At 35.5% G+C, this 18195-nt stretch overlaps 1 protein-coding gene and 1 long non-coding RNA gene across 6 annotated transcripts in view; one reads left to right on the plus strand and one right to left on the minus strand.

Moving 5' to 3' along the window:
• The window catches only part of LOC141492667 (uncharacterized), a 30457-nt gene extending 27354 nt beyond the window's left edge, over positions 1 to 3103 (minus strand). The window contains exon 1 of the long non-coding RNA XR_012470023.1: positions 3009 to 3103. This is a non-coding gene — a long non-coding RNA (uncharacterized LOC141492667). The remainder of the gene's footprint in view (positions 1 to 3008) is intronic.
• DIP2C (disco interacting protein 2 homolog C) overlaps positions 1 to 18195 on the plus strand; it is a 579123-nt gene that overhangs the window by 508151 nt on the left and 52777 nt on the right. For all 5 annotated transcript variants that reach the window (XM_074193228.1, XM_074193229.1, XM_074193230.1 and 2 more), the window contains 2 exons: positions 5401 to 5569; positions 9991 to 10161. In XM_074193228.1, coding sequence (XP_074049329.1) covers positions 5401 to 5569; positions 9991 to 10161 — 340 coding nt within the window. The remainder of the gene's footprint in view (positions 1 to 5400; positions 5570 to 9990; positions 10162 to 18195) is intronic.

The following is an 18195-nucleotide window of genomic DNA, read 5'->3' on the forward strand; positions in this document are numbered from 1 at the left end:
ACTCATTACAATACTGGAGGGCCTGTATCATTATTATTATTATTATTATCCCCTAGGATAATCAGGTGAAATGATTTATCCAGGGTCACACAATGTCTGAGGCTTTGTTTGAACTTGGTTTTTTTCTGAGTACAAGTCCTCTGCTGCATGTAGAAAGTTAAGCAGTGAAGCAATACCAAAATGGGATGAGATCAAGAAAGCTTTTACAGAGGAAATGGCACCTGATCTGGGTCTTTAAAATCCCAGGGATAGTGAGAGGCACAGATGAGGAGAAAATGAGCATATATAGTTGTGAGGTAGCAACTAGTAGCCCAGCTTATGAATGGAATGTAGTTTTTGAAGAGAAGTAGTAAAAATAAAGGTAGGAAGAGATAAGTTGTAGATCTTCAACCCAAGGTTAAGGAGCTTATATTTTACACTATACACAATGGGAAACCAATGGAGTTTGTGAAGTGATATGGTTGGTTCTGTGTGTTTGGGAGATTATTTTGGCAACTGAACTCAGATGGGGAAAGAGTAGAAGCAATAAGGTCAATTTGCAGACTGTTATAGAAAAGCAAGCTACAGGTGATTAGTGCCCGAGCCAGGTTGTTAATGTGTGAGTGAAGAGGACAGATGCTATGCTAAGAGATGAGGCCTGACAATTGCTTATATGTGGGGGTTGGGAAAAAAGGAAGAGTCGGGGAAGACACCAAGGTTATTTGGGTGATAGGAGAGGAGTCAAGTTCACAAAAGCAGACAACAGAAGAGAGCTAAGTTGTGAAAAGAAAAATAATGAGTTCCATTTTGGTCATTCAATTTGAATTGCCATGAACACCCACCCTTGCCCCCCCCCCCCGAAAAGAAATATCTACCAGGCATTTATCAGTGTGAAACTAGAAAGTATCACAGATTAGGGATGACTTCTCTAGATTTGGGAGTCATTTATGGAGAGATGATGTTTGAACCCATGAGAGTGGATGACCTCCAAGGGAAAGTTTCTAGAGACATTAAAGAAGGGAAGATTTCAGGACACAGTACTGGGGAAATACCTCTGAAGAGGAGCAAGAGAGCCAATAAATGAAACGCAAGGATATCTATCAGGCAAGTGGAGAACCAGGAGAGAGAAGTTACATTGCAGCCAAAGGAGAAAAAAAAGTGCCTTAGTGGAAGAGGCTAACAGTATCAAAAGTTGTACAGGTCAAAAAAAATGAAGACTTAGGAAAAGACCATCTGATTTAGCAGTTAAACAATCATTTATCTTGGATTTCAATTTCCTGTCAACCATTTTTGTTTTATCCTTCACAATCTGAAGAGCCTTCTCCACAGACTACAAAATAAAGACTGGAGTAGTTCTACTTTCTTTTTTGCTATTAGCCAATCCATTCTCCGTCACAGTTGTGTGTTTTATTTACTCTTGCCCCAGCAGAGTAGCCCCAGTTGTTGTCCTTGTCATTCATCATCAGTTCCATTTTGAGCTATAGAATTCCTATTTCTTACTATTCTTACAGGACCATGATGCTTTTCTATTCCCCCTCAGTCACCTACTCTTGATTCTCTCCTATTCACGTCTTTGTCAGTAAATTCACTGAGCATCCATAGCAATCTTTTCTCTCATCTCTCATGAGCCAATTCTCCCTGTAGAACTTTAGGCCAGTTAGTAAGAGCAAAAGCTGAAAAGAGTTTTAAGATTTTATAGTTCCATTAACCTGGTTACTGTTGACAGACACTTAGGGTACAGTGCTCCTCTTCAGCTTTATTTTCACTGAAAGCTAGATAACCACTTCCTCTAAACTGGCATATGGCAGAATTTCTCTCCATTTCATCTAAGGTCTTTTGATTTTAATGCACAGTCATCTTTGTTGGCCACTTCATAGTTCTAAGAGTATTGCCACATCCATCATTTTATGAGAGTTCCTAACAAGTGCTTGATATATAGTGAGCTCTGAATAAATACTTACTGATTGACAATAGCCCTGTGAATTAGGACAGATAGGAAACAGAGGGGAAGAAGATGGTTGTGATTTGCTCAGAATCACATAGAGATCCAGTTCTGATTCTTAGTCTGGTGCTTTGACTAATCCGGGCAACCAGCATTAAGGTGAGATCTCCAGATGAGAGGAAAAAATGACAGTGTTAGGTGGGCTTTATCTCAGTTTTGTTTTTGATATCAGCACCCATTTGCCTACTGAGAAACCATGATGAATCAAAATATGCAATGCACACAGATTCAAATGGCAGGAAGAAATAAGCCATTTATTTCCAAACAAGTATCCATGCCAGCCAACCAAGTGTGACAAGGAGGGGCATTTCACAAAATCATGTGCAAGTTTAATGATGGATATGCACTCAATTAAAATTCAATTAATAATGCTTAGCAGTTTCCTCTTCCAGGTACTTTATAAACAGTGACAGATCTTTTGAGCACCCCTTGTAGCTAAGTAATGTTAGTTGGGTCCAAGGAAAAAGTCATCATTGCAGCTGAGTTTAAGACCCCCCCTCAAATATTCCTAGATCCATTTTCTTCATTCAGATTTCCCCCTTTCTATAGAGGAAATCCATTTTATTGCTTGATGTATGGGGAGAGCTTTCCAATTCCTCATTTAGCTTAAAATGAGAGTCCAAAGTTCATATATTGCCTGCAAACCACAAAACATGCAGAACCAACTATTTAGGGGTAGAGAGAAATAAATGTAGAAAGGAAGAAGAGATGTGAATGTCACTTAATCTATAGGTATTCTAATTTTTTTTAAAGTTGTATGTCAGAAAAAGTCCTTTGCTGACCCAAGAGATGCAAAAGATTTCTCATTCCCATATAAGTTAGCAGAAATATTCATCTTTGGATCTTCCTCTCTCCTTCTAGGTCCCTCCCTTTGATTTTTCCCAAATATCAAAAAGTTTGTAATTTAATATGTTATTTTCCATTTGGAAAAGGGGTTATTGTAATTATCATTGTTGTTTTAAGGAAGCAGAATTTTAAAACAAGTCCATTGAGCTCTGACCAGGGTAAGGATTAAGGTGGGACTCACCGAGAACTCAGTCAACAGCAACTGCCATTTAACCATGAAGGCAAACAGAATAGAACTTCTTTATAAGTTTCATATGACAAAAGCTATGATTGCATGTAACTGGAAAAAGAAAAGAAAATTTCAATTAAAATATTTTTAAAAAGACCTCATGACAGAAGGTGATATTTTTTTAATTAAAAAAGAACTTGTTTACACATATCATATTAGGATTAATTTTACCATATTTCTGTTCACTTTAATACAAAAATACCTCTTTAAATTACAAACATTTCATTCACCTTAATATATCTGAAAGGAATTTAGGGATATATTCCATTATTGTTTACAGGTCATACTTTAACTAAATATGTATTTGTCATAGATATTCACAAAAGATACAAATCATCTGGTTCAACTGGATGGCAAGAAGGAAAAGAGAAGTTACTTTTGATTTTTTTCTTTTCTTAATTTCTTAGATTCCAGGATTGGTCCAAAAATTGTGATTTCTGATTTATGGTCTCCACATGTTTCTCTTATATACCTTAAATAGTATTTTAAAGGGAAGTTTTGGTTCCAACAATGTATATTCTACTGATAAAATAAAAGACACATGAAATTTTCCTTTGATTGCTTTAGCAACTCTCCCCAAGTAGGACTATGTTAACAGTCTTGAATTAAACCAGAGGAATTTTCCTCATCTTAATAGTAAATGAAGAAAGGACAATTTAATGAATGAAATCACAGGTCTATTCCCTTCATCTATATAAATTAAAAGTACTGATCAAGAGTGGCCTAGAAGGACAAATAATGATGTTTCATTATTTTAGTGTCTTAAAGGGAGAATGACATTATCTACAAATGACTAACCAATGTTTAGATTTTATGGTATAATCCGTAAATCAAGTTATAGTGGAAAGAGCATTATATTGGATGGACTTAAATTCCAACCTTTGCCACTTAATACTTAAATGATACCTTGCCTAGATCAATTTATTTCCTTGATACAAGGACAGAACTGAAAGACCAATGGATTACATTTATCTTCAAAATGAAAGAATTTTTAGGGGCAGCTAGGTGGCACAGTGGACAAGGCACTGGCCTGGGGAGTCAGGAGGACCTCACTTCAAATTTGACCTCAGACACTTAATAATTGTCTAGCTATGTGACCTTGGGCAAGTCACTCTTAACCCCATTGCCTTAAATAAATAAAAAAAATTTTTTAAATGAATGAATTTTTGTCTGCCAGATTCATTCATCAAATACTTTATTAAAATTTTTCCTTCTTGGATGAAATTATAAAAGGTGGAAACCCTGTAATGGGGTAAAATTAGATATTGAACAGTGACATTTAATGATGCCATATACTGTGTCTGCCTTACCCCTGAAATTCTTTATGAGAGGATCCTACCTCTTATGTAACCCTTATACTCATCTGGGGCAATCAGAACAAGATGATTAACTTAGGATGATTTCATGGTATCCCAAAACCATGAAAAAAGTACAGTTTGGGCAAATGTGGATCCCTCATTTGTGCCAACTAATACCTATTTCTTTGCACTGGGGATGAATAGATCGTCCAGACTTAAACATAATCATTGCCTGTATATTTTCTTTCTTTTCTCAAAATTTATTTTCTGGAGTAAAATTTGAGGTCTCATTCCTTCTTCTTTCTTAACTAGTTTGCTATAGTTTGGGAAAAGAGGGAAATCAATCTTTCCGAAGCAGATTTAAAAATAATTGACAACTTTCCATATTCCCAATTTTTTTATCTTTCTTTTTTTGCTGCTATCATAGATACCACCAAATGTGAGAATTCAACCAGATTCCTGCTCCAATAAGACTCTGGTTTACAAAGATAATATAACACATTCAGAAGATAAGAAGTCAAATGGCATATTTGTTTTAGATAAGGTGTTTCAAATAAAGTTACATTATGGTAACACCTAACTTGTAAATCTTCAAAGGGATTTCAGAAAAATCATCATATGTGACTGTCTGTGGTATATGCAGAAGATGCTATTCTTCCCATTCAACAGATAAGGAAATCAAGGCATGTAGGCTGAATAATTTGTTCAGGGTTAGATAGAGTTAGTCAATAGATCTGGGACTGGACCGACTCTGGCGTATCAGATGATGACATTCCTTTCAGTTTGCTTTTGAATTTTCTATAGATTTTTACTTCTCTTGCCTTTTTTTTGCAATCTAACTAATATGGAAATATGTTTGCATAAATTCACATGAATAAATGGTTATTATATTGCTTACCTTTGTGATCAGTGGCACATGGACTGGAGGAAGGAAGAGAGTTTGGAATTCAGTTTAAAAATAATTTTTTAAAAAACATTAAAAGAGAATTGACCTTTATTAATAGAGAACTGACTTTTTCCTGACCATTAATCTTCTGTTTTTACAGCGTTTATTCAGGACATCAGTCTATTCTGATCCCTCCCTCAGAGTTGGAGACTAATCCTGCCCTATGGCTTCTTGCTGTGAGTCAGTATAAAGTACGAGACACTTTCTGTTCCTACTCAGTCATGGAGCTTTGCACCAAGGGACTAGGCTCACAGACAGAATCACTGAAGGTAAGTAATCTCATCTCTTTTTTCAGCAGTACCAGCATTACCAGAGTATTGCTATCTTCCTATCTTCCCTTTCAATGGCAAACATAATGACAATGGAAATTATATTTAATATATATTTTTTGTTTTTTAAATTTTCATTTAAGGTAATGGAGTTAAGTGACTTGCCCAAGGTCACACAGCTAAGCAATTATTTCGCATGTGAGACTGGATTTGAACTCAGGTCTTCCTGACTCCAGGGCCGGTGTTCTATCCACTGTGCCACCTAGCTGTCCCATTTAATATGTATCTAATATATATGTAGGTTGAAGGAGAGAAATTATATTTTTTGGAAGAACTCGGAAAATTCTTGGTAAAACTAAGAAGAGTCTTCATAAAAGCAGAATACCATCACCTGCTGCTTCCAAGCTCATTTTCACATAAGATATTAAAAGTTCTCATCTTTGAGAACCTCCTAAACTATTTGATTTTTTTTTTAATTTTTTCTCCTCACTGTAAAGCTCAAGAAGACTTAAGTCTACTGCCAGATGGCAGATCAAAACCATGGATTCATTTCATCATTATAACTCTGAAATCTTGGCGTTTGTCTTTGCTTCATGCAAGTGAATTATGTCAAGTACCATGGACCAGAGAGTTAGCCTTGAAGTCAGGGAAAAATTGGTTGAAGGTTCCACCTCTTGATCCATGCTGGCTATGATACCCTGAGCAAGTCTGTTAACCACTTTATGTTCCAGGCAACTCCCAACACTCTGGAACTAAGAAGGTGCTAATCTGTATGGTTAGAGTAAGTTTCCTCACCCCAAAATTCACGATTATCAATGAAACCATACATCTAGTCTTTCTGTTTATGCTATGTGAAAAGTTCTGAGTAAAGTACTTAATGAAATGCAATGTCAAATAATATCCTCATTATTTACACTCTAGAAGGGGGGAAGTAGATTTATTTGCAAAAGAACTGTATCTATCATGTCAAAGTTAAGAGAAAGATCCAAAATGTTTTGAGATCACAGGATTGAGGAATCTTTTCTACCTGGTAGAATCAAGAAAGACTACATGAAGGAAGTGGTTTTTGAAATAACCAGAATTTCATCTGCAAAAAATTCAAAGGAAGGACAACTATAGTGTTCTTTGAGGATTTATAGAATTTATATCTAGAGTGCATGTAGGTGTCAAGAGATCAATATTTAGGGCAGCTAGGTGGCATAGTGGATAAAGCACCGGCCTTGGAGTCAGGAGTACCTGGGTTCAAATCCGGTCTCGGACACTTAATAATTTACCTAGCTGTGTGGCCTTGGGCAAGCCACTTAACCCCGTTTGCCTTGCAAAAAAAAAAAAAACCTAAAAAAAAGAGATCAATATTTCAAAGAATACTTATGATTATTTCTTAAATCTCATTGGTGCCTCACTTAAAAAATGATAATCTTCACTATGAAATAGGGATTCTATTTTCCTCAATTATTTCAAAGATACCCTAGTTACATTATATTGTCATGGCAAATTCAAATATCTATTGTAAAATAAATGTGAAGTTTTTAATTATTATTTCCAGATTCAGTAATCAAGCATTTATACTTCTGAAATCAGCTATATCTGGGCCTTTAAAAAAAAATAAGGTGAATTAATGAGATAAAAGCAAGACCATTAGATAACTGACCTGAAAAATCATCTTTTAAGTACCTTTGTTTTTAAATATAGGACCTAATTAGGCCTAAAGGGTGAATATATTAGAGTTTAAAGTCTTTATATATTTTGCATCTAATTGCTCAATATCTGGACAATATATAATATTGCAGAAGTAACTTATAAACATATATATATATATATATAATAAACATAAACAGGAGAGGGAAAAATGTACTTTCTATTAGGTAATGGTGCCTTTTATTCTACTGATCTTGTAAATTAAAATGTTTACCTAAGCGAGTCTTTTCTGCCATTTTTTGTATATACTATGCATTCCCTTGGTTTCATCTTAAATATCATTCATGACAGAGACATATATTTTACATCAAGGTTGTCCAGGCTTTCTTTTAAAAGTTCTTATTGAAACAATAGACAATATATTTTGATTTGCCATTTTAGTGAGAGCTCTGCAGTAGCTCAGCTTCATCTACTAAAGCATTTAGTAAACCCACAGGCAGGCCCACATTTTGGACAGTCCCGTTTTATGTAACTATATATTATACAGTGTGTATGTGCATGCATATACATATATGTATATATGTATGTATTCATGTGATTTTACATTCACATATATTATTTCCATAGAAAGAGATAATATTATAGGTATATACATACTTATAAACAATCTTAACAGTTCATTGCCCCCCAGAATTCCACATGGGCACAGCAAGGAAATAAAATTTGGGATTATATAAAGAATTTTACATTTTACTTTTGCATATGAAGCTATATGTATATGTAGGTATTAATTATATATGTAGTGTCTATATGACACGCCTGATGTATGTTATATGTGGATACACATATAAATGTATGTATGTGCATGCATGTAGATATGTTTATATATCTTTTATTGATTCTGTATCACAGAAAACTGTAGTGTATCTTCTTCTGACATGTACTTGAATGATATTGGGCACATCACTTAACCTGTCAGAGACCCTCAGACAACTGGACAGTGCTCATCACCTTGAAATTCCTCTCATCAATCAAATCATAGGTCCAGAACAAAGCAAAAAGCATACGTGAATATATCATGTTTTAGCATACCTGATATATAGTATAAATTAATATATTATCTGAGATGACATATATGGAGAGAGGGGAGAGAGAGAATAAAATCTACTCTTCCTATTCTGAGGCTTTCAGTGTGAATATTCTGCTCTAACGCAAATTATAACCCTTTTGTAGATGATTGCATGACTGCTATAGCCAAACAAGTTGATGATTTGGTGGCTATTCTGCCTATGAGCTTTCTCAGACCGAGCTGGTTTTAACAGCAAGCCACAGGCATAGTCTATAAGAGAGGCAGATTTGAGGTCTTCCTAACTTGGCAAGACCTGCCTGAATTTGTACTAAAATGTCCCAGCTTTCAAATAACCACCATCACTTCCATGAGACAGTGAGGCACCAAGCTACGACCTTAGTAAAGAGAGTACATTGTCTAGCTATATAAAAAGAGATTTCTGTGAAGTTTAATGTGTAGTGTAAGACCAAGAAGATACACATTTGAAAGCAATAATACCAGAGAGATCTACATTGTCATAAAAGCCACAGGGTTACCTTTGTTACTTCTGAGTTGCTATGTGAAAATTGCTTTCTGAACTATAAACTATCACATAAATATGTGAGTTATCATTATAACAGTTTCATATAGCAAGTAAACACAGTACAGACAGACATAACCAATTCATGTCAACATTATCTTGACTTCTCTTCTTTGCTCCAGTCAGAAGAGCATTTGTTAGCAATGATAGAAGGTAAAGAACAGTCACATTTTCTTTGGAGAAGTTTTCCTCTCTTTTCCTCTCATTTCCATACCAGCAGACAACATACACCAAGTGCCTGTGGTCATTCCTCTTTGGGATGCCATCCAATAACTTTGTTTACTCTCAATGTGAGCTGTGCCAACCATTGCCACTGAAAGCGTTCTGCATGGATCATTTGAATTCCTCCTCCTCTGATTTCAGATGGCTTTTGCTCACTGGACCTCATCTGATGCAGAATATTCTACCATAAAACTATAAAGTGATTAATCACTAGGAATATATAATTGGGGCTTTCAAGGACCACAGGACATAAAATACATGATCCATCTTTATGAAGTCATTGGAAATGTCTGGTTTCCTATTTACATTCAGTGGGTTGGGAATTTTTGCATTTCTCTCTTGTGCATGCTTAGAAATGTACATACACATTCATGCTTGTAAGGACACATACACAAACATTTCATCAGACTTCTCTTCCTGTTTGTGGCCAGTCTTGAATTACCTTCTCAAAAGCATTCAGTTTTTTTTTTCTATGTCTCCTGCTTCACTTGATGTTCTGGTTTCCTTGCAGCTATTCAGAAAAAGTGTTTGATGTTACTACTTCAGGGTGGAAGACAGAAGACTGGTCTTGGAGTCAAGGAGAATTGTCTTCAAGACTTGCTTCTTGATACCTACTGGCTATGTGTAATCTTTCTGAGCCTGGTTTGCTCTGATGGAGAGGGTCCCCACATCAATGATATCCCAGTTTTTATATTATCCCTTAAGTTCCAAATTCACTATAGATGTTTTAAACAGCTAGTCAATTCAGTCCTAAAGCAACCCATAAAAAAGCACAACACTAGATGACCATATGGCACTTGGTCTTTGCTGTGTTCTTTTGTCATGGTAAAGCAATGGAATTCATGGTTTTACAGAGAGATATGCAAGTGTGAGGATTGCCTTACCAATCACTGTCATTATTATTATTCCCAGGCAAGAGGACTGGACTTGTCCCGAGTAAGGACGTGTGTGGTAGTGGCAGAAGAACGCCCTCGGATAGCTCTCACACAATCATTTTCAAAATTATTTAAAGATCTGGGTCTCCATCCACGAGCTGTTAGCACATCATTTGGCTGTAGAGTGAACCTGGCCATCTGCTTACAGGTGAGTTTCTCTAAAGTCATTAGGTGCTGGGAATCAAGGAAGTGACAGATGGACGCTAAGTAAACATTACAAATCTGAAGTGCTTTTGACCTTTTTTTTTCTGGGTATGATACTTAGGGTTTTGTCATCTTTTCAGCAAGTGTATATAGTTGATACATAGATGTTGATTATGTAATATTTTCCTTACAGCTTCACATTTTTCAGTAACCATATTCATAATGGGTATTTTTAGCATTTACCTAATCCTAAAACCATTTAACTTTAGTAACAAGCATGGCAATTTGTCACAACTTCGGCTGTCTGTTTTTCTAAAGATAAGAGACACTTGGCATTATATATTTTTACATCCTGTATTCTTGTCTCTTTAAAGGTTTGGTGTGATATAACTAGGCAAATAAGTGCTTTTTAAAGAACTAAGTCACTTGAAGCAGGTTTAAATATCTCCTACTGTATTGATAACTCTTAAATCACAATCTCAGTTTAATTTCTTTGCCTTAGTTATTAAGAAAAACAGATCCCTGAGGTAACCATTTATTAGCCTTTTCAAATCTGCCAAAGAAAATCAGATTTATTTTCTGCCTTCTCCTTCCTTAGTATTCCTTCCAACCATATTTAGAATTTCCTTAAACTCTTGTTTTGTAAAAGGAAACACCCCAGCCCATGTAAAAACTCAAACTTCCCAGAGTTAAGACTAACTAAATTTTTTTAAAAAGATGGTAAAGACATTTCATTTTTCTTTAAAGTTCTTTACAGCTTAATCCCTCAAATTTTACTATGAAGGTACAGAACTATAAAAGTCATCGTTTCTATGTCATTTTAGGAAGAAAAGTCAAATGTTGACTCACATGTCTTCCATTCATTACTGAAATCCTATCCTGTGTTTCTTCAATTCACACTCCCCTCCAGAAAATGAGTGGACTTGTTTTGCTTAATTTTACCTACTGGTTAACAAAAGGGCATTTTTTTTGTTTATTTCATGGAAGGGGAGAAAGGAGCCACTGAAAAGAGTTGCCTCCCTCCAAAAAAATGAAAAGAGAGTATTGGAAGCATTTTTTAAGGCAAAAGGAAATGTAGACAAGCAGGATAACTTTGAAAGTAACATGTTAAATTTTTTTAAATACCTTTAAAAAAGATATACATAGTAGATTTAGATTTTCATGTGTGATTATAATTTTCTATTCCACCCTCCATGTGAAAATTTTTTTCCTTCTTTCTCTCCCTTTCTTTTGACAGCTAAATGTAATTTTTAAAAAGTAATGCCCAGAAGAGAGTCTCTCAACTATAATCCCCATTTCTACTTTATTTTTTATTCCTCTCTTCCCTCATCTCCAATCAGTTATTTTATTCATTTACTGCTTTTATATATACAGGTAATCAGCCCTCTTATTGCCCCTCTTGTGCTTTCATCATTCTGACTCAGTCACAAACTCAGCAACTGCCCCAAACAGCAATAACACCTTTCTTCCCCAGAGAGTAGCTGGGACTCCCCAAGTGAGACTATAATGAGAAATCATTAGGTGGTAACTTGGCAACAAAAGCATATGTATTCTATTTCTGTCTCAGCTGCCACTTTGAAGTACTATGGGAAGTCCTTTCGCAAAGGAAAACAAAACAGATTGCAAAAGGAAACCATAACATTTAGCACTTGTCATCTTTGACATGATTTGTAGGCATTAACAAATTAAGGTTCACAAACACTTTTATGAAGTAGGAACTGATTGATTTTATACTTAAAATTCCAAATGGAAGAAACTGAGTTGTAGAAAGAGTAACTTAAATTCTGAGGTGATTATTAGCTTTTTCAGAAAGTTTCATTGAGCATGAATAATTTCCAAGAGCACAGAACTAGATTCCTTCATATTGCAAGCTCCTTCAACTATTAAAAGTACTTGAAATTACAACAAGGAAAAAATTAACTTTTCAAGAACACAGCTATCATGTGATAACTGCATGGATATCAAGGCAGATATCTGCACCTTACATTTCCTCAGAAATGTACTATGTCATGAACTGCCATGTCAGATGATAAGTCTTACTTCACTGGTCTTTTTGGCATTGTTCATCACTGATTTTAAGACTTGTCATGTTTTTAGGGGACAATAATGACCTTAACCTCTTGTTTTAAAGGGGAAAGGAAGCTCGTGCTTATAGACTTCCTTTATATCTTAAATGGACCTCATGAGATATAGAATGCTTGCACTCATATATTCCCACTGCTCACCATGATAATAGCATCAAATAGTAAACTCTCATCTGATAAACTCTGAACAATTTCTAGAGAAAATCAGAAAGGCTGATTTACTTCCCTGCCCACTGTTTATACTTTTATTTGCCAAGTCATATGTGAGCACTGCATGGACAAAGAAATTCAGTGTCCTTGTGTTTAACTTCTTGGACTTCTGCATTTTTGCTAAACTATATTAAAGGAAATAGTTTTCAGATTTTCTGTATCATGAAAGGAGTAATGAATACAAAAGTGATGAAAGGGTCTTTCTTTCTACTTTGTTAAAACTTAAATTTGTGAACAGGAAAAAAAATTAGTCAGTTCTTCTTCATGCCTGTGTGTGGCACCGTTTGCATTATCAAAAATTTCAAGGGCCCAACTTACTTTTGAAAGGTCAGGTTGAACAAGGTGGCAAACATAAAGAGCATTCATTCATTTAGATGAGTTCCTGTAGTTGCCAGATCCTGAGGCTGAGCAAAAAGAAAGTCCCTACCCGAGAAAGCTTTATGTATCATATGCCATGAGCAGGTGTAGATTTCTTAAGGGCATTTTCTGGAGCATTGAGAAATAATTTGGTTGCTCCTCCTTGCTAATGACTTATTACTCTCAGAATGTCTCCAAAATAGTTTTATTTTTTAAAAAGCTTTTTAAACTTTTAAGATTTAGCACTAGGAATCAGACATTCTATTCTAGTAATCAGTCTTCCACTGAATCTCTTCTGTAAAGACATGTTTGGTTTCTGTATGAGCTGCACATAGTAATATGGGAAACACAGTTTGTTGGAAAGACTTCCATCTTGAAGGTAGAAGACTTGTTTTTGAGAGATGGCTTAACCATTTACTATTTGCATAGCCTAGAAAGCTTATTTCACCAAACCACCAATTCCTCATTGATGAAATTGAGATAAGTCCTTGTTAACAATAATTCCTGTTAACAATTCTTAATAAAAATCTATAAGCTTATATATTTTGTCAGTGTCAAGCACCATATAAAAGTAAACTAATAATATGATGGAGTAGCATAATCACTTTTTTGTTTCACCATTGCTACCCCTAGAAAATTTAGGTTTGAGATGGAATAAGTTGATAATAGAACAATCAGAAGTGAGTTATCAATAATTCTGAGATTATTCACCTCATTTAGAATGTGATGTTATTAACAATCTACTTTGCCTGTCTAGCGACAAGTTAATTCAGAAAAACCTAATTTCTGTGAGACTGCTGAAGCTGCTGTTTCAAGTTTTCAGTCTGAAAAACTGAAGGCTCCTCAATCATTTCAAGACATTTCAAGACAGGAGTCACCCACTATGTGCATTTTGACTTTGTTGCTTGGAGTTTTTAAGCCATCATTCTTTGGCAAAGGCATGACCTTCTAAATTGAAAAATAGATCCCGCTGATTTTTGTGCATGAACTTGTGAGATTGTAGGCACTTTTCAAAGGAGAGGGATCTAGATGTTCTAATCATTTGTTATTGTCAGGAAATGACATTTCCCAGAATATCTGCTGTACAAATGACTTTTAATATAAAACAGTTGTAATTTGTTGAATTTAATGTTGAAGAGACCATTAAAAAGATCACATCCTGACTTCTGTGTTTAATTAGCTTTAACATAAATTTCTCTTAGTGTTGTTAAAAAGTATCACTTGTTTATTAACCTCTGTTGGAAAGGATGTTGCCTACAGCCACAATTACTCTTTTGAAAAAATTAAGATGAAGAGTTTTTTCCTTGTATTAGATTAGAAATTGTGTTCTCATAAAAATCTTAGTATCTTTTTCCAGAGGATTCATTGCGGGGGGGGGGGGGCAAGGAAGAGGAAAAAGCCCAAGTCTTTTCCCCTTTTCCAAAGCAGATTCAAATTATGTGTGAGGGGTTTTTTTGGGGGGGGAGGGTTTGAAATACCCTTGGACCCCTTCCAGTGAAACCACTTTTGATCTTTGCTTTATTACAGATGAAGGTCTTTCTTGAAAAGGAATCCATATTTACAACTAGCAATCATTTTAATACTCAGTGAAATTAATAGACATGAGAATTCTAAATTCTGTTATAACTGGAAGTGATTTAGGGGCTTCTAGTCCAACTTTTACCTGAAGAGCAATAAAATTTATCTAATAATGTAGTAACCCAGGGAACCCAACTCTAAATATGAAAATATATGCATGTATATATGTATATATAATGTATATATATGTACATAGTACAATATAGATACATGTATGTGTAACATGGATGTGTGTGCATATCGTACCGAGCCCAGATTGACCATCCTACAACTCCCATCAAATGTAGTTCTACTCTCTAAGACAAATTTTTAAAAAAAAACTGCCTTGATGTACCTCCACATACCAGCCTTTCAAATTCTGAAAGATCACTGCTATGTTTTCCTAAACTCTTTTCTTCTTAAGACTAGAAACCTATTATATTGCTTTCAGATTAATGGCATGCTTTCTAGGCCCCTTACCATTCTGGTTAGCATTCTCTGTATACATTACAGCTTATTGTCATCCTTCTTAAAATGTAGAAAATCAAACTGAACCTAGGACTCTGGGTGTTGACTAACCAGGACAGGTTTTGCTAACTCTTCTATTATACCCTTCTTCCTTCATGTAAGACTTCTATTAGCTTAATCTAAGATCCCATTAGCTTTTTTGACCACCATGTCACATTGCTGACTCACTGAGCTTTCCATCCATTAAATCCTCTCTCTCCTCAGTCTTCAACCATAAATCGCAAGTGTAGAAGCAAAACCACAATAGGTACCATGATAATCTCAAAATAGAATGAATTTAACCAGAAAATGAGTCACCAGAACCCTTAATTAATTATTTTTTCCTGTACTCATCTTTTAGGAGAGTCAAATATCTACAAAAGAAACTGATATGAAGGATTTAGCATATTCCAAGTTGTTGGTATCCTGGATTCAGACCTAGCTTCATGCCCCTTTTCATCTGCATCTATATTTTTAGACAATTTGAATTTATAGAATTAGAGCCCTACAGTAATATCCTCAAAGCAAGATACAGGCATTCAGTTTTGTTCAGTGACCATGTAAAGAAAGTTTATTAAATACATGTATATTTTTAAATTGGCAATAATGATCATTATTTAAAAAACTGCAAAAGACAAAAAAAAGCACTGGTTTGAAATCCAAGGTTCTGTTTTGCCATTTGCCAAATGCTCCCTACATGACTGACTTTCGACAAATCATTTTACCTTCCTGGGGCATATTTATTCATGAGTTAAAATGACCTAAAGGATTAGGTCTGGTCATTTCTAAGGCCCCCCCTAGCTCTCAATTCCATGAAACTTAAATACAGGATTTCCATTAAACCCTCTGTTAAATCAACAAAAACTGCACACACATTCTAGTTGATAAGTTTCCTATGATTTACTTTTTATGGAAGGACAGTTTATACTTGCATATGAGATGGACGGAATAGTCATAAAATGAAAGCAAATGGAGTTTGGAGAATTATTGCCCTAATAGTTTATGCTGAATATAAGGATGGAAAGGATTTTAGAGCTTATCTTGCCCAATCTCTACCTGATTAGAAATTATTACAATAATATAAGGATAAAGATAATAATACAGAAGTTTATTTCAAAATGCAGCTTTACAAAGATCACTGGACCCCATGATTTTATAAGCAAATTATTATTATTTCTATTTACAACAATGAGTCTATGAGAGAAAGATTAACCCAAGGGATTAACCCAAAGTAACACAGTCAGTATATGGCAATGGCAAGATTTGACCAAATTCTTTTCTCTTTTCATTATAATACAGATTTCCAGGGTACTAAATGAGAAGAACTAGAGCATCTTATGGAAATTCTGCTCCTATCTCATTGGCTGGAGCACTGTTCTCATCCTTTTCTTCCATCTGTGTTCCTTAAATGACCTTTTCTCATTTCGTATCCTTCTTGACCTAGTTCCGATTCCAGCTTGACTTCAGACAATGCAGACTCTTAGAAGGATGTTATTTAAATAATTATATTCATCTGGAATGTATGCAGTGTGTTTCCCTCTAGGAATACAAAAGCACATCACACATGTGCTCTTCAGTCTTGACACTCCTGAACACCATCTTCTAGATTCTCTCAGTTCTTGATTTTGTGATACTGTTCTCTCCTGATTCTTCTCCATCTGTCTAATGGCTCCTGAGTCTCCTAGATCTTCATCCAGGTCATAGCTACTGCTACTATCGGGGTATACCCCCAAAGCTGCTCTGGATGTTCTTCTCTTTTCCATCTGTCCTCTCTCAATTGGCAGTCTCATCAGGTTCCAAGAGTTCAATTATCGTATCTATAAACAGATCATCTATGTGATTCTCAGATCTATTTATATAGTCCTAACCCCTCTCTCCTGGGTTTCAGTCCCATCATCAGCTGCCTCTTGGACATCTCAAAATAAATGTGTGGTAGATATCTCAAGCTCAACAGAATTTCATTATCTTTCTCCCCAAGCTCTCTCTTTTTCCAGACTATTCTATTATTGGCAAGGGCACCATTGTCCTAGCAGTCACCCATGTTCTCAACCTTGCTGTCAGTCTTAACTCCTCTTTCACACTCAATTCATACACAGACCAGAAGGAATAAGTGAATAGTGAGAGCATTCCAGACATAAGGAAACAGCCAGGATAAAGACCTGGCAGATGGAGCATCATACATGAGAAGCAGCAAATAGATGTGTGTGTGTGTGTGTGTGTGTGTGTGTTTTGCTTTTTACAGTTATTTGTGTTTTCTACCCCCAGTATGAATATGAGCTCCTAGAGGGAAAAAACTGAGGGTTTTTTCCTTTCTTTGTAGCCCTAGCACAGTTCCTCAAACATAATAAGTATTTAATAAATGCTTGTTGACTATGGTTATCTTTCCACTTGATGCCAGTTAAATGTGGAAGAGACTATGCCATCTTTCTCCTGAGAGGCACCTTATTGATTCTGAATCTGCATTAATGTAGCAAAGAGATGTAGATCTCCATGAGATCACAGCCAATGTAAGAGAATTTCTAACTCTGCTACAACTTTGACCACATGATTATTTGCTAGAATATTTTTAAAGGCCCTTAAATTTTATTCACTTCCAGTCTGTGGAATAAAGTTTACTTTCCTCTGAGTAGATAACTAATCATCTAAAAATCAGACTCACACATAGACACCTAGCCATTTAGGGAGAACCACTGTAGCCTGCAACAGCCCAATTCTCTTTTGGATGATTCTAATTCTCAGGAAGTTCTTGTTTTGGGGTTTCCCCCCCTGTGGGCTTCTCTCCATTTCTCTTGATTCTATCCTCGAGTGTTTGTGGTCTACCAGAAATCAATGAATCAGTGTTTCTTTCTCTCTCTCTCTCTCTCTCTCTCTCTCTCTCTCTCTCTCTCTCTCTCTCTCCTTCTCTCCCCTCCTACAAAGGGAAAAGGCACTAAATTGATGGGGAGAGGTGTGAATTTCAATTTTAACTCTGCTATTATCTGCTTGATCCTAAATAAGTCACATTAGCTCTCTCTGCCTGCCATTTTCTCACTGTAAGATCTCTTCTAATTCTTAATCCTAGGATTGTTGGTAAAATAGTTTTAAAAGTAGTTGAGGTGAATTTCCCTGAAATTTTCTTCTTTGGTTAGCCCTCAATCCAACCCCCAACTCTACAGTGATTGGTTTTTAATCTCATATAAATGTTGTGCCTTTCCTACTTATTAGCCTACTTTGCATGGTGTTGGTTTTAATTCCCCAGTTCTGTTACTCATTCTTTATATGATATAGCTTCACTTCTGAATAATGTTCAATTTGAAGTGATGCTAGCACTATGCCTTTAAATC

This window comes from Macrotis lagotis, chromosome 7 (genome assembly GCF_037893015.1).
Source record: "Macrotis lagotis isolate mMagLag1 chromosome 7, bilby.v1.9.chrom.fasta, whole genome shotgun sequence".
Lineage (NCBI taxonomy): Eukaryota > Metazoa > Chordata > Mammalia > Peramelemorphia > Peramelidae > Macrotis > Macrotis lagotis.